Genomic DNA, 12,481 nt, shown 5'->3' with positions numbered 1-12,481 from the left:
TTGGACAGTGCTGGACCACCACCACTGGCGCCACCCTCAATACCTCCCACCACTTACAGAGTGCTGCTGGATGTTGCATAGAGTGACATTCTCATTTTTCTTGATCCTCCTTTTCGCCTGCGTTTCCCACTCTGTCCACTCCATGCCATGCTGAAAGCAGATCCGCCGCCTCAAGGCAGAGGAGTGGTTGTCTGGTGTTCAGAATGCTATTTTTGTGACAAGCCCCATCTCAGAACCAGCCTCACAGCCTACACTATTCCTCAAGTATCTTTGGTTTTGTACTAGGGATCCAGGACTTGAATCTGCAACCATTATTCAGGGTTTGTCTACTAAGTGTTCTACTTGCATGGAGAAAATCATGTCTAGCCCATATATTCTTGTTTATCAAGCCAAAATAGAAAATTGAAGGTTCTGCTTGGCAGACCATGTCCAGATTTGTTTAATACTAATTGGTCTTGTCTGTGGAAGGCAGCTGGGTCAGGTTGGAAAGTCTTGCTGTTTCTACTGGTCTTAATGAGGATTATATTTAAAGCAAGGCATTTGAGTGGGTGAGCATGGAGAAAGCAAGTACAAGTGTGGTCATTTACCAGACTAACTCCTAATCCACTTCTCTATCAACTACTGTAGACATGGGACAGGATTAACCCCACCTGAGGTCTAAGCATCTGTTATGTTTGCACTTTCAGATTAGTAACACTTCACTTAAGAGGGGGATTCAATCTTTGAACTACTGTGCACTCATGGTCTACTCCTTACATTTACAGTGGTAGCCCCCAAACTGTGGAAAGCTTTGCCTTCTTCTATAAAGTTTGCAGTTTCTATTGATTCTTTTAAACAGTTAAAGATGCATATTTAAACAGTAAATCTGTTGCACCAGGGTTGTATTTGTGTAATATTTGCTGTTTTAGTGCTGTATCATAGTTTCATGTTGTATCTTATATTTGTCCTACTTTGCAGCTAAAGCACTTTGTGACTCTTGTCTGTGATAAGTGCTATATAAATAAACATTACTTACACATCACATGTAACACATGTGTGTGATCTTTAAATCATGTTACTACATGCTGCAGTTGTACATCATATATTTATATAAATTTAGGGCCTCAGAAAAAGATTGAGCCTTATATCAAGACAGTAACCCTCAAACTCTAAACACTAAACCCTAAACTGTTTAACCAAATGATGTCTTTTAAACAGTACAGTGATTGAATCACAGGTCTTTTAGTGTGCTGAAACAAATTTTCTCTCTTCCTAAAATATTCTCTGCATTTAAAGCAGAGTAGCCTCCCATTTCTGTCGATGATTCATTTAAATCACCGTTAAACCACTGTTTCAATTAAGGCCACAATTCTTTAAGATGCCCTGAAAGGTTTCTGCAACAGGATATCCTATGGGTAGAACATATGTAAGAAAGGCATAACTAATAATACAATAATAATCCCAAAGAACATTATTAAAAGCTTCTGGTGGTCACATTATGAGCATGCTGGAATTAAATCTACTGCTTGATGTTGACTGGCAATGCCCAGAGCATCTGATTGTACCAAGTTCGGAGACTTTCCCAGTCTTCTAACAAGCGTTTGTCTCCCTCATCCCCCTCATCCCCATTTCTTTTATGTTGGTTTCACGATCAGTTTCACCCCTAAAGATGAATTCATTCCAATCAGCGTTTGTTTCCTTTTATTTGATGTGGTCTGGCACACTTCATTAAAATACACTTTCTGAGATCATCCTTCAAAAGTGAGCTTTTAGCCTGCAGAGTCCAAGCATGGCTCCCTGTAGCAGGAAATTAAAGTGGGCGCTCCTAGAGAAAAATGTATTACATCGCCTCCATTTGGAATTGGGATGTGTTGCACTGTGCCAGAAAAATTCCCCTGATATCTGACCTCTGAGATACAAGGTGTCAAGGCTTGTGAGAAACTAATAAAGGCGTTTATGAACTTCCTAACAACAATCTTGTGGCTGACATGCTTAAACCAACAGCAAAGGAGCAAAGGAGATTTAATTCAACAGCCAAGAAGATTTAAATAAGTAAATTAGCCACTATGAGCACACAAATAAATATCTGGCAGAAGGGGTTACAATAGTTATGTATAAGAAGTTTGTTTTTAGAGAGAGAAAGGGGGAGAGTGAGAAAAACGGACTTAGCAAGTGAGCAAGTGTGAATCCCACTTCTGCCAAGTTCCCCTATCATTAGGGTCCAGAATTCAGTCAGGGAATATGGCCAGAGCATGTCAGCTTTTGTACTCCTGCCTCTACATTCAGACAGGCACTGGCAATGGAATTTGCATGCATACGTGTGCGTGCGCATGTGTGTGTGTGTGTGTGTGTGTGTGTGTGTGTGTGTGTGTGTGTGTGTGTGTGTGTGTGTGTGTGTGTGCGTGTGCGTGCGCGCGTGTGTGCATGTGTGTGTGTGTATGTTAATCTCCAATGCTGAGCTGTGGAGACTAGAAAGTAGGTTAAAACACACTCACACTTACACACACAAAGATACACAGTCCATCCCCAAACAAAAACAGAAGGACTCCATCCCAGTCTGGCAAGACAAAAGGAATACAGAGCAACAGCCTGAGGCTACAGGCTGCTCCCTGGCAGTGAGAGACATATCAAACCACTTCTGCTATCAGTCCAAAACACATGCCCATCAGCAAATCCACAGTGCTGCTTCTTCCACTCTTAGGATTCACAAATACTAACGCACACAAACAAACGCACACACGCATGCGAAGGATAGCGGGGTCTTGTCCTTGGTACTGAAATTGAAGGCGTCTATTTTGTATATGTTGAATGTGACTAACTGAAATAGTAAACTCATTTAACTGATTCTTCAGTAAGAACATCTTTAAATAGTCTAGAACTTATGAGTTTGAAGGAACAGCTAATTGCCACCTCATTATGTCAGGAGTCACAGTGGCGGAGCTGGTGGCAGTTTATGCCACATAGCGCATCATTTTTGTGTGTTACCAGTCCATCAGAGTCCCGCTTCAAATTATAGTTTATTGTTTTTTGTAACGGAAAGCAGATTCAACACTGAAACCTCATTTAATGCAGAGTGCCATTTAAAAAGTCATGTGGTCAATTCACATGTGTCTACATGAACGCGGTGTTTCGATGCGTGCATTTGTGCTATCACTGGGTAACAAACATTCGCATATTTAGGAATTATAAACTACTACCACCTAGTGGTCACCACCAGCTAAGCTTGCTGTGTGAGTTTCCGCCCTTGTGAAATTTGCTTGGATCCGTTTAATAAACATATCCGTTGTTGATGTCATGACTTTCCGTCAGTACATGGCCTATCGGTTTCCGTGCATGTTTTCGTACATTACTCTCCCTTGGTTTGTCTAACGTACTCTTTATTGAGGCATCACTTTGTTAAGCAAGATTACATTAATTAGGTTTACCTACTTACTAGAAAGAAAATTTTCGGTGATGTTGAATAAAGTACTGTATTCTTTGTGTATTATTTTCTAATCGCGGTCCTTTAAGGATGACACAAATTTTCATTGGTCGTTTTATTAGTTTCTGTTTTGTGTTTCGTGATGCGCAGTGCAACGTCTTTCAAATGTGGATAGTACACGTGTTTTTCCCCTCTCTGTTAGTTCAAAGAGCTGTTCAAAAAGAAACTTCGTAAACGGCCCGTCATTGCAGGGCCCGTAAACAAAACTAAGCTGTGAACTAGCTGCCGAGCAAGTCGGTAATCAGTTAATATTAAAACGTTTACTAGTAGGGCAAAATGTTGCGTTTAGTGCTATTCCAACATCTTTGATAAAGATAAGCAATACAAAATTCTATGATAAAAAGGCCTTTGTTGTTTTACAGGGAAAATACGAGATAATTATATGCTTTCAGTGAGGTAAAAAGTCATTTAAAAAATGTTATTTACTCATCAACGTTTATTCTAATCGTCACGGAACGCTCGCCTCACGTGGTTTGGCCCGCCACGTGCAGGTTGTTTTGTTTGTAACCACACCTGCACATACCTGCACCTCGTTCGTCTTTGTGTATATAAATCCTTGTTATTGTGTGCAGTATGTTGGTCATTGTTGATGTAGCGTGTTGTTTGTAACTATATGTATCAGTCGTGACTATGTTTGTTTCAGATCGTGTTAAATGTTAGAGGTTGTTAGTGTTTATTGTGCTTGTGCTTATGTTCATTGTTTGTGTTTACACGTGAGTGCCACTTTCGTCCTTTGTGATTTACGTAAATAAATGTTTGTCCGTGTCAAGAGAGTCTGTGCGTCCTGCTCCACGACCTTCGGCACTCGGGCCGCCACGTTACACTAATCAATAATTAATTAACGAACTAACTAATTCATTATTATTCTAGAGGGTACTTTAGATGAGGAAATTCAATAACATTTTCCAGGACACAAATACTTCAAAATACCACACAAAAACGTAACATACATTAAAAAAAACAGCTGAATTAATTTCCTTCACTGAGATTGGTGCCAAATACTTCTGTATCACATTCAGCATGTGAAACCACAGATATGTTGTATACTTGCATTTTTATTTAGATTAAATGTTGCTAAAAATCAATTTCAAGCATGCTACACAATGGAGCTTCTGCAGTGTCATTTGGGACTGGTGAACTGACATACCTCTCAGACTTCAAGATTTACTGCTCCACACAGTGGAATGGAGATCAGGTTTTCTGTGACTTGCAAAAGTGGAATTATGTGAAGGTTGACCTGGTTACAATGAGCCTCTTAGGATACAACAGAGGCAATTAAGATTCAAAGTTTGAGTTAATTCGGTTCATTACGCCACGGTGCTGAGGGCTTGTTCACACTTCACCAACCGACATGTTCACTATATTCCTGGAGCACATTTTCTCATCTGCCAAAAGCCATGTATGGAAATTAATGCAAGTGCGAGCATATGACATATGTGCCTGTTTATTCATGCATCATAAACAGCTTTTACCAGTTATCCGCGGTGTCATGGAAACAACAGCCAAACATGGCAAAGGCATCCATGTGTGAATAATTTATGCAGAACTAATATGATTGCGTGTGAGAACCAATACACATCTCTGTTTGCCGATGTACTGTACCAAACTAACTACAGACACAGAGGCATCTCTAAACAAACACCATTCCATGGAGTGGATGTAAATACAGTGGATGTAAATAAGGACATGATTTAGTCTATATTAAACAGGGTAAGCATACTGGCATTAAGAATAGAACCTTTTTTTCTCTGATCATTGTCCATTACATAATAAAAATACATATTTTTTTCTTACATCACTGTTGGTGCATGGTGACCTTAATGCTCACAGAACAGCTCCACTCATCACCCACCTCTTTCTCTCAGATACACACTGTACCAGGAAAAATCTAAAGACCTCTGATCTTATTTACTGAAAAGGAGTCAGATGGTTATGTAATCTAAAAACAAGGATATATCTTATAGAAAACATATGATGCACTGGCAGTACCTTTTAACCTCTTCAAAACACATGCAAAGCAAAAGAACAAAATTTACAATATAAACAATGCCGACTTGTATTGATACCCCAAACACGGCTTTATCTTATTTTAACTAAATCACATCATTTGACTTGTTTACTAATGAATGATTAAAGACAATTACTATCAAAGTCATTCTGATAACACTGGAGTGGTCCCAGTCATATAGATGCAGAGCCAAAGAATATTCCATTTCTTGTGTGTTACAATGCATTTTACAGCCTGCTTTTGTCTGTAAGTTACACCATTTACATTTAGCTGATGCTTTTATCCAAAGCAACTTACAATTATGACTGAGTACAACTTGAGCAGTTGAGGGTTAAGGGCCTTGCTCAGGAGCCCAACAATGGCAACTTGGCAGTGATGGGGCTTGAACCAGAAACCTTCTGATTACAAGTCAGACCACATCCAGGAGAGCAGTTTGAAAGGCCTGCTTGTACTGCCATGTTGAATTGTCTGTGAGACAGACTTTTATACCTTTTCTCAGATGGTAGGCTGATGGAGTAATCAAGAAAATTGCCATCATCACTCCCTTAAAGCATAAAATGGCAGAATAATTCCATGACCAATCCAGATATAAGGATTTTCTTCAGAAACACATGTCACATGCTAAGAAGTCACGTTTGGTGCAATAAGCCTCCATAAAAAGCCACGACAGATCACATATAACCCTCCACCTTCATTCACTTAGTTATTAACACCAGTGAATGAAGAAGACTAATGTTATATGTGCAGTACCTTGTCTTTGTCAGTATGTTTTATCAGCTCTTTCGTCAAGGGGCATCTTCTTTTGTGAATCGAAAAGGCAAGAAGAATGGAGCATGTGCGGCCAATTGTATGGTGTACAGTGGCCAAAATACAACTTAGGAGCTAAAATGCCAACTTAAACACATTGATTATTAACAGTAATAGCTGAGACCCTTTATGGCCAATACCAATGATAAAGCACATTGAAATCAAAGGCATACTAATTATAGACTTCTTTTGTAGTTAAACGTTCTATAATAGCATTGGCTGAAATGGTGTTGCTTGGGTTTTGCTCTACTAAAAATGATAAGACTCACTCTTTCTACCTCCACCAGGTATTGCTGCACCACTACGTGGTGGTCTGCAAGCCACCAGGTGCAGTGTTGTTTCAGACCCGGCATGCTGTAAGGGGTGTAGTGTTCTCCTGGGTGTGGTCCTTTGTGTGGAACACACCACTGCTGCTTGGATGGGGCAGCTACCAGCTGGAGGGTGAAGATGACTACCTGTGCCCCTAACTGGTACAGTCGAGACACAGCCAATGTCTCCTACATTGTGTTACTTCCTGCTCTGCTTCACCCCCCCCCCCACCCCCCATTACCCTCATCTTCTCATACATACGCCTTCTGTGCACCCTACAGCCGGTAGGCCCGAAAGTCATGGAGTCTTTACAAGCACCATTTATAATGGAGCCTGACAGTACATGTTGCTTACACTAATGAATAGTTTATGATGGAGCACTTAAACCATTTTATTCCATTTGAGAAGAAACCTCAGTTTTCCCTAAACACTTTGGATAATTCAAAACATAAAGAAGTTAATTTGCTGCTTTGTCATGGCCTTTTTGAGCAAACGGTGGTACAGGCGAGAAACGCCATGTTTTCTTGGGTTAAATCAAATTACTAGATCCTCTTCCAAACCAGATAGCCAAACTACAAATGGCAGGAAGCGGAGGCACAGCCAAGGCAGAGATGAAGGTGGTATGGATGGTGGTCATGATAGTCCTGGCCATCTTGCTCACCTGGATCCCCTACGCCAGCTTTACCCTCTCCATGATCTTCATTCCCGGACTCCACATTGACCCAGTGATGGCCTCCGTCCCCATGGACCTGGCAAAGAGCAGCACCAGCTTCAACCCCTTCATTTACATCTCCATGAACAAACAGCTGAGGGCGAAAGAGAAGCAGCCTGACAAGCAGCAATTTCACAGTCCTAGATTTGTTTATCTTTTTGTAATTGTTATCACTTATGTTACTCAGCAGTCTCAAACAAAAATCTGCAAGATTTTTCACTTCTGCCAGAGCTATTATGGTGTTATTATAAATGTGTTAAACGTTCACAAATTATGTTTACACAAAGTGTTATGTTTAACACACATTTAATCTAATATTTATAGTTATGCCATGTTAAAACACATAGAAATTCAGAATCTAGGGGAAAAAATTTGTTTTACTGAATCCTCCCCACCTTTTTTTCTTATTACCTCTATCTTTGTCCCTCACTCTCAGTTCCGGAACTTTGCTTTGCCATATCTTTTCTGTGGAAAAAACCCATGGGCCACTAAGACAGGAAGCTCAGAGGTCAAAACTACACTAACTACGATCAGCAAGAGTAGCAAGGTGTCACCGATCTAACCTGCTATGACCACATCCACCACTGCCACATGCTTCCATGCAGTCATTATTTCACTGTGTAGGTTATCAGGTACATCCTGCAACACTGGAAGAGAATCCACTTAGAAGATGATTTGCCTCTGCTATAAAAATCAAAATTTCAGGATTGTTTATTTTCTCTCTTAATAAACTTTGCTTTGCTGGAAATTGATATATCTAAATCCCTAAAAGAGAAGCTAATTTTGTACTCTTTGCTCAATCTTCTTAGGCATATAGCAGATATGTGTCTTCCTCTGTTGTCTCTTTGTTTTAAATAAAATTAAAATTAAATAAAATAGGGTTTTGATTTTTTTTAAACAAAGCAATTGCTTTAATTGGTCTCTGTTGTCTTTGAATAGTCAAGAGAATATTGCAAATCCAAGATTCAACTCCCAGTAAGCTTTTTATTGGTTTCAGTTGTGTTGTACACATTGGTTGTCACATTAGAATGATTAAATGAAGGCTTTGTTTTGAGGGAGGTTTTCAGAAAGAGTTCTTTCTCAGAAAGAGAAAAGCATATATATATTTTCAAAGAGTTTCATAGTTCCTGTGAGGAGCACTGTACAGTTTTGTGTGTGTGTGTGTGTGTGTGTGTGTGTGTGTGTGTGTGTGTGTGTGTGTGTCTGTGTGTGTGTGTTGGGGGGGGGTTGAGGTGTGGGAGTCAGATTTCTCCTCTCTCACTTTCTATCTGTTTCTCTCTCTCTCTCTCCAGAAAGTGGAAATTTCCAAAAAAAACTTTTTTAGTTTAACACAAAGTAGTACTAGTGCTTTTCCTGTAGATGATTTGATTGCAGAAGATAGGTTGTTGGATGCAGATTGTAGGTTAAGGTTAAAGTAATGATGCTGAAGAGAGATAACCCAGAGTTTTGGAAATGGAATTGGGCCCAAGTCTAGATGGAGGCTTCAATCCTTCTGTTCTGAAGAGATTCACTATGTAGTGAAAATTCTACACTTCTGCCACCACAGCCCCATATAAATAACATGTTTAATATGCCCTTGCCCTCTTCCATTGACAACTTGGAAGCACACAGCACCTGCGTCACTTAAAGAACAAGGAGAGGAGGGTAGAACAAGGAGTGTGTTTTTCAATCTGAAATCACCAGCCCTTGGCAATATACACCAACACGCATTCCACTGAGTGGATTTCTTTGGCAATTTCAACATTTGCTATGGATGTCTAAAGAGTCATACTGATGAGAAGCCAATGAGTTCAATGATTGCAATAGCTGCACATCAGGTGAGTTTATTTTACTAAATTTCCATTGTTTATAAGCTAACTAGCTCTAGGTTAGCCACATTGAGCTAATTATGTAGCTACAGCTAAGTAATTAAAACTTTTATTCACTTTGACTGAAGTAAAAGTGAAGATTTTTGTTGTGAACACTTACAACACTTTGCCTGCCACTGTTGCTGTCGCTGTCGAAAAGGAACCTGCATAAGGTCGAAATGCTTTCTGGGCAAGTTGTGATGCTAAAGCAGATGTTTGTGACCACTTATGCTCTCGCCTCCAGAGGCTCCACACTTCAGTTAAAACAGTATTAGAAAGATCCTTAAGATGGCGTCAGGGATTCCCTCAAGGGGAAATACTGAGGAGAAGTGTGTGAGGGCATGGTAATAAAGCCTACTGAAACAGGGCATATTTTATAGTCTATATAAGAGACGCAGACAATTGCAGGGTTTCTCACCTTTACTAACTTGTTTTTTTTTTCTGCTAGCACTCATTTTCATACATTCTACATGTTCAGCTGACAGATTGATATGACAACAAGAACAACAACTACTACTACTACTAATAATAATAATAATAATAATAATAATAATAATAATAATAATATATGAAATGTAACAGTTCTTAGTCATATTTAGAATTACATTATAAAATTATCTAGTCAAACATTATTTCTGTAAAAAAAAAAAAAAAAAAAAAAAAAAAGCCATTACAGCAAGGTAAGAATTACCAAATAAAACAGTACTTTTCCCATTTGAATATTATAATTATTATTACTATGATAAAATACTAATATTAAAACTATTCTACATTACCCTAAATTATAATTAATTCAGGAATTAATAATTGTATAATTTTATAATTTAATAATGTAACTATTTTTTCCATCTATGACAGCAAGCGGGGCATGCAGCCACCTAAATATGAACATTCCCATCCTTCAAATGACTCCCTTCCTACCACGAGAGCGTTGACAGAGACCCTGCTCCAGGGGAAGACAGCAATCCTTGGGATAATAAACGGTGTAAGCACGGAAGCCTGGTCACTGAATGGAAGTAAAATTAGGAAATGCCTGAATGACCACTTACGTCACAGAATCTCTAGCGCTAATGACAGCCGCGAGCGCCTCCTCGAGCATCCAACCAGGGAGCTGCTAAAACGAACACGAGGGGAGGTTTCAAAACCGGAATAGGTTACGTGCATCACACCGTAAACAATATAGAGGTGTCAAGATGGTGTACGTGTCTAACGGTGAGTGGTAAACGCCACAATAGAGTCGTTATTTAGCCAACTAGTTAGACAGTTCTTCAGTTATATTATAATACTGAACACTAGCTTTAGAGCTAGCTTAATCTTTCTGTCACTGAACGGGAACTGGCAAAGTTAACTTGGCGTTAGCTAGTCTAGATAGCTAAGCTAGCTAACTTAGTGACACAAATTGCTAGCTAGGTTAGCGGTGATGTAAATACCAATTGTCACCATGTCCATTTGGGTCATCTATATGTTAGATGCTATGTTTTTAATTGGTTATCTGACGAGGATCTAACGTTAGCTAACTGGCTAGCTAGCTGGCTAGCTAAATGTGATTTCAATACTACCATGTCATGAAAGCACGTTCCCTTGCTGGCTGTTCTGGCTGGAGTCGAGGCTAGCTAACTATCCTTAGCTGGTTCGCTTAAGAGATAGCTAGAGTGTCTTAAAATAAGCATTTTTCTCCCAGGTCTGCCCTGACTAATTAATCTTCAAATCATTATTTCATATAAGGTACATGGCACACATAGGTTAGCTAATCTTGACGTTATCAGTGGATCTGGGGAAAGTTTGCATTACATTGATGCATCTTTTGCTAACTACATAGGCTACTACGTAATGTGAAGATTAGTTACGCTAGGCAGCTTCAAAATAGGTTGACAGCACATTATCAAACATGCGTGACGATTTATCAATCTGGTCGCTAACTAGTCAAATATCGCTGTAGTTTCTGTATGTTACTTATGACCCTGAGGTAGCTAGCTAGCTAGTTAGCTATGTTATATTAGACGTGTTCCGGTACTTCATGTTACTGTGTGTTATTAATGAAAGTAGTGTGACAATACGCTACTAGAGCTGAAAAAGAATATGAATTTTCACTTCTTTTATTTCAGGTCAAGTCCTGGACAGCAGGACACAGTCACCATGGAGATTGTCTTTCCTTAGCGACCTCTTCTGGGGTGTAGTGGAGTTTATTGGACTGTTGTGAGTATACGGTTGACACTTAATAATGTCTCTATCACTAATAAATATTGCTATTGAGAAATTTTATTTAACAGATCACATTTCAATACTTTTACAATTGGATTTCTACCAGCTTCCAGACTCTTGTCCAGCCAGATCTGTCCAAAGATGGGAACTCTGGTGCATCATCACGCTTCAGTGATGGCAGAGGGTAAGTCCCAGGAGGGCAAAACAAACTGTCAAAGAAACACCAAAAATAATTCTGCTTTCAAGTTTCGTCCAACTCTTTTGGTTTCAATTATGCTTGGAACCTACAGCAGGAACGTCACACGTGATAAGTAATATACAAAATTTATTTTAGATTTCTCTAGAAAAGTGTGCTGAATTGCTTATATAATTGCAGTCATTCAGAAAGGCAAGAGACTGGATTTGATAAGCAGGCTGTAGTATTTGTATAGCTATCCTGACACTATCCTACTTTGATGATCAATCTTCATCTCCAGCCCTCCTGGTTTCCCTGGCCGGAGACGTATGGGCAGAATAAATCATGGTGGAGGACCCACTCCTCCTCCAATGGGAGGTGGAGGATGAGGAAGGTGAGGAAGAGTATGGAGATAAAAGCACACTCTGTGTGGACCTGTAATGTCTTTTTTCTGAACTTGAATTGATGTCTTGTATGAATCTTTGCCTCTCCTTTTTATGTCTTTTTGTCAACAGGTAAACGCCTGCACTTTGTTGCAGGCATAGAGGGGTGTTGAACTATGGCTACACACTGCCCTGCCCCTTAAAGCTCTCCAAGGCAGTGGGGCTGACCAGTGATGCCAAGCTTGTCATACCCTTCACCCTCAGACTGCTTCTGCTTGACAGATTCGTGAGGCTGCTCTGGGAAATCCTGTTCTTAGGGGCCAGAGTGGTTGATCTCAGCAGCAAAACTCCCATCTTTTTGATCCTTCATTAAATAAAATATAAAGCTGCAGAATGTGGAGAATGATGTACCAATTTTTTTAAACTGTTATAATGTGTTGCAGTACAGGAATAAATTTGCAGTGTGGAATGGAGGGATGCTTGTGTTTTATTTTTGTTCACTTTTTCTGTAAATGTCTTTCACTTTAATTTGCATCAGAGTTTGTTCTTTTACATGAAAGTGCTGTTTTAAAGCAGGA

General features: G+C 39.6%; 2 protein-coding genes across 2 annotated transcripts; both read left to right on the top strand.

Annotated features, from left to right (window-relative positions):
- The first annotated feature begins 6,499 nt into the window (after positions 1-6,499).
- On the top strand, positions 6,500-7,858 carry parapinopsina (parapinopsin a). Its single transcript, XM_035536465.1, is given in 6 exon segments — positions 6,500-6,718; positions 6,720-6,781; positions 6,783-6,822; positions 6,824-6,868; positions 7,148-7,396; positions 7,733-7,858. Coding segments are annotated over 6 exon segments (741 nt in total).
- A 2,390-nt stretch (positions 7,859-10,248) lies between these two features.
- Positions 10,249-11,918, top strand: selenok (selenoprotein K). Its single transcript, XM_027014991.2, has 4 exons — positions 10,249-10,355; positions 11,249-11,339; positions 11,452-11,529; positions 11,822-11,918. The coding sequence occupies exons 1-4, from the start codon at positions 10,337-10,339 to the stop codon at positions 11,916-11,918; spliced, it is 285 nt and encodes a 94-aa protein (XP_026870792.1). The 5' UTR covers positions 10,249-10,336.
- The last annotated feature ends 563 nt before the right edge of the window (positions 11,919-12,481 follow it).

The sequence above is a fragment of the Electrophorus electricus genome, chromosome 18 (assembly GCF_013358815.1).
Source record: "Electrophorus electricus isolate fEleEle1 chromosome 18, fEleEle1.pri, whole genome shotgun sequence".
Classification (NCBI taxonomy): domain Eukaryota; kingdom Metazoa; phylum Chordata; class Actinopteri; order Gymnotiformes; family Gymnotidae; genus Electrophorus; species Electrophorus electricus.
This window is presented reverse-complemented; position numbering and strand designations above follow the sequence as displayed.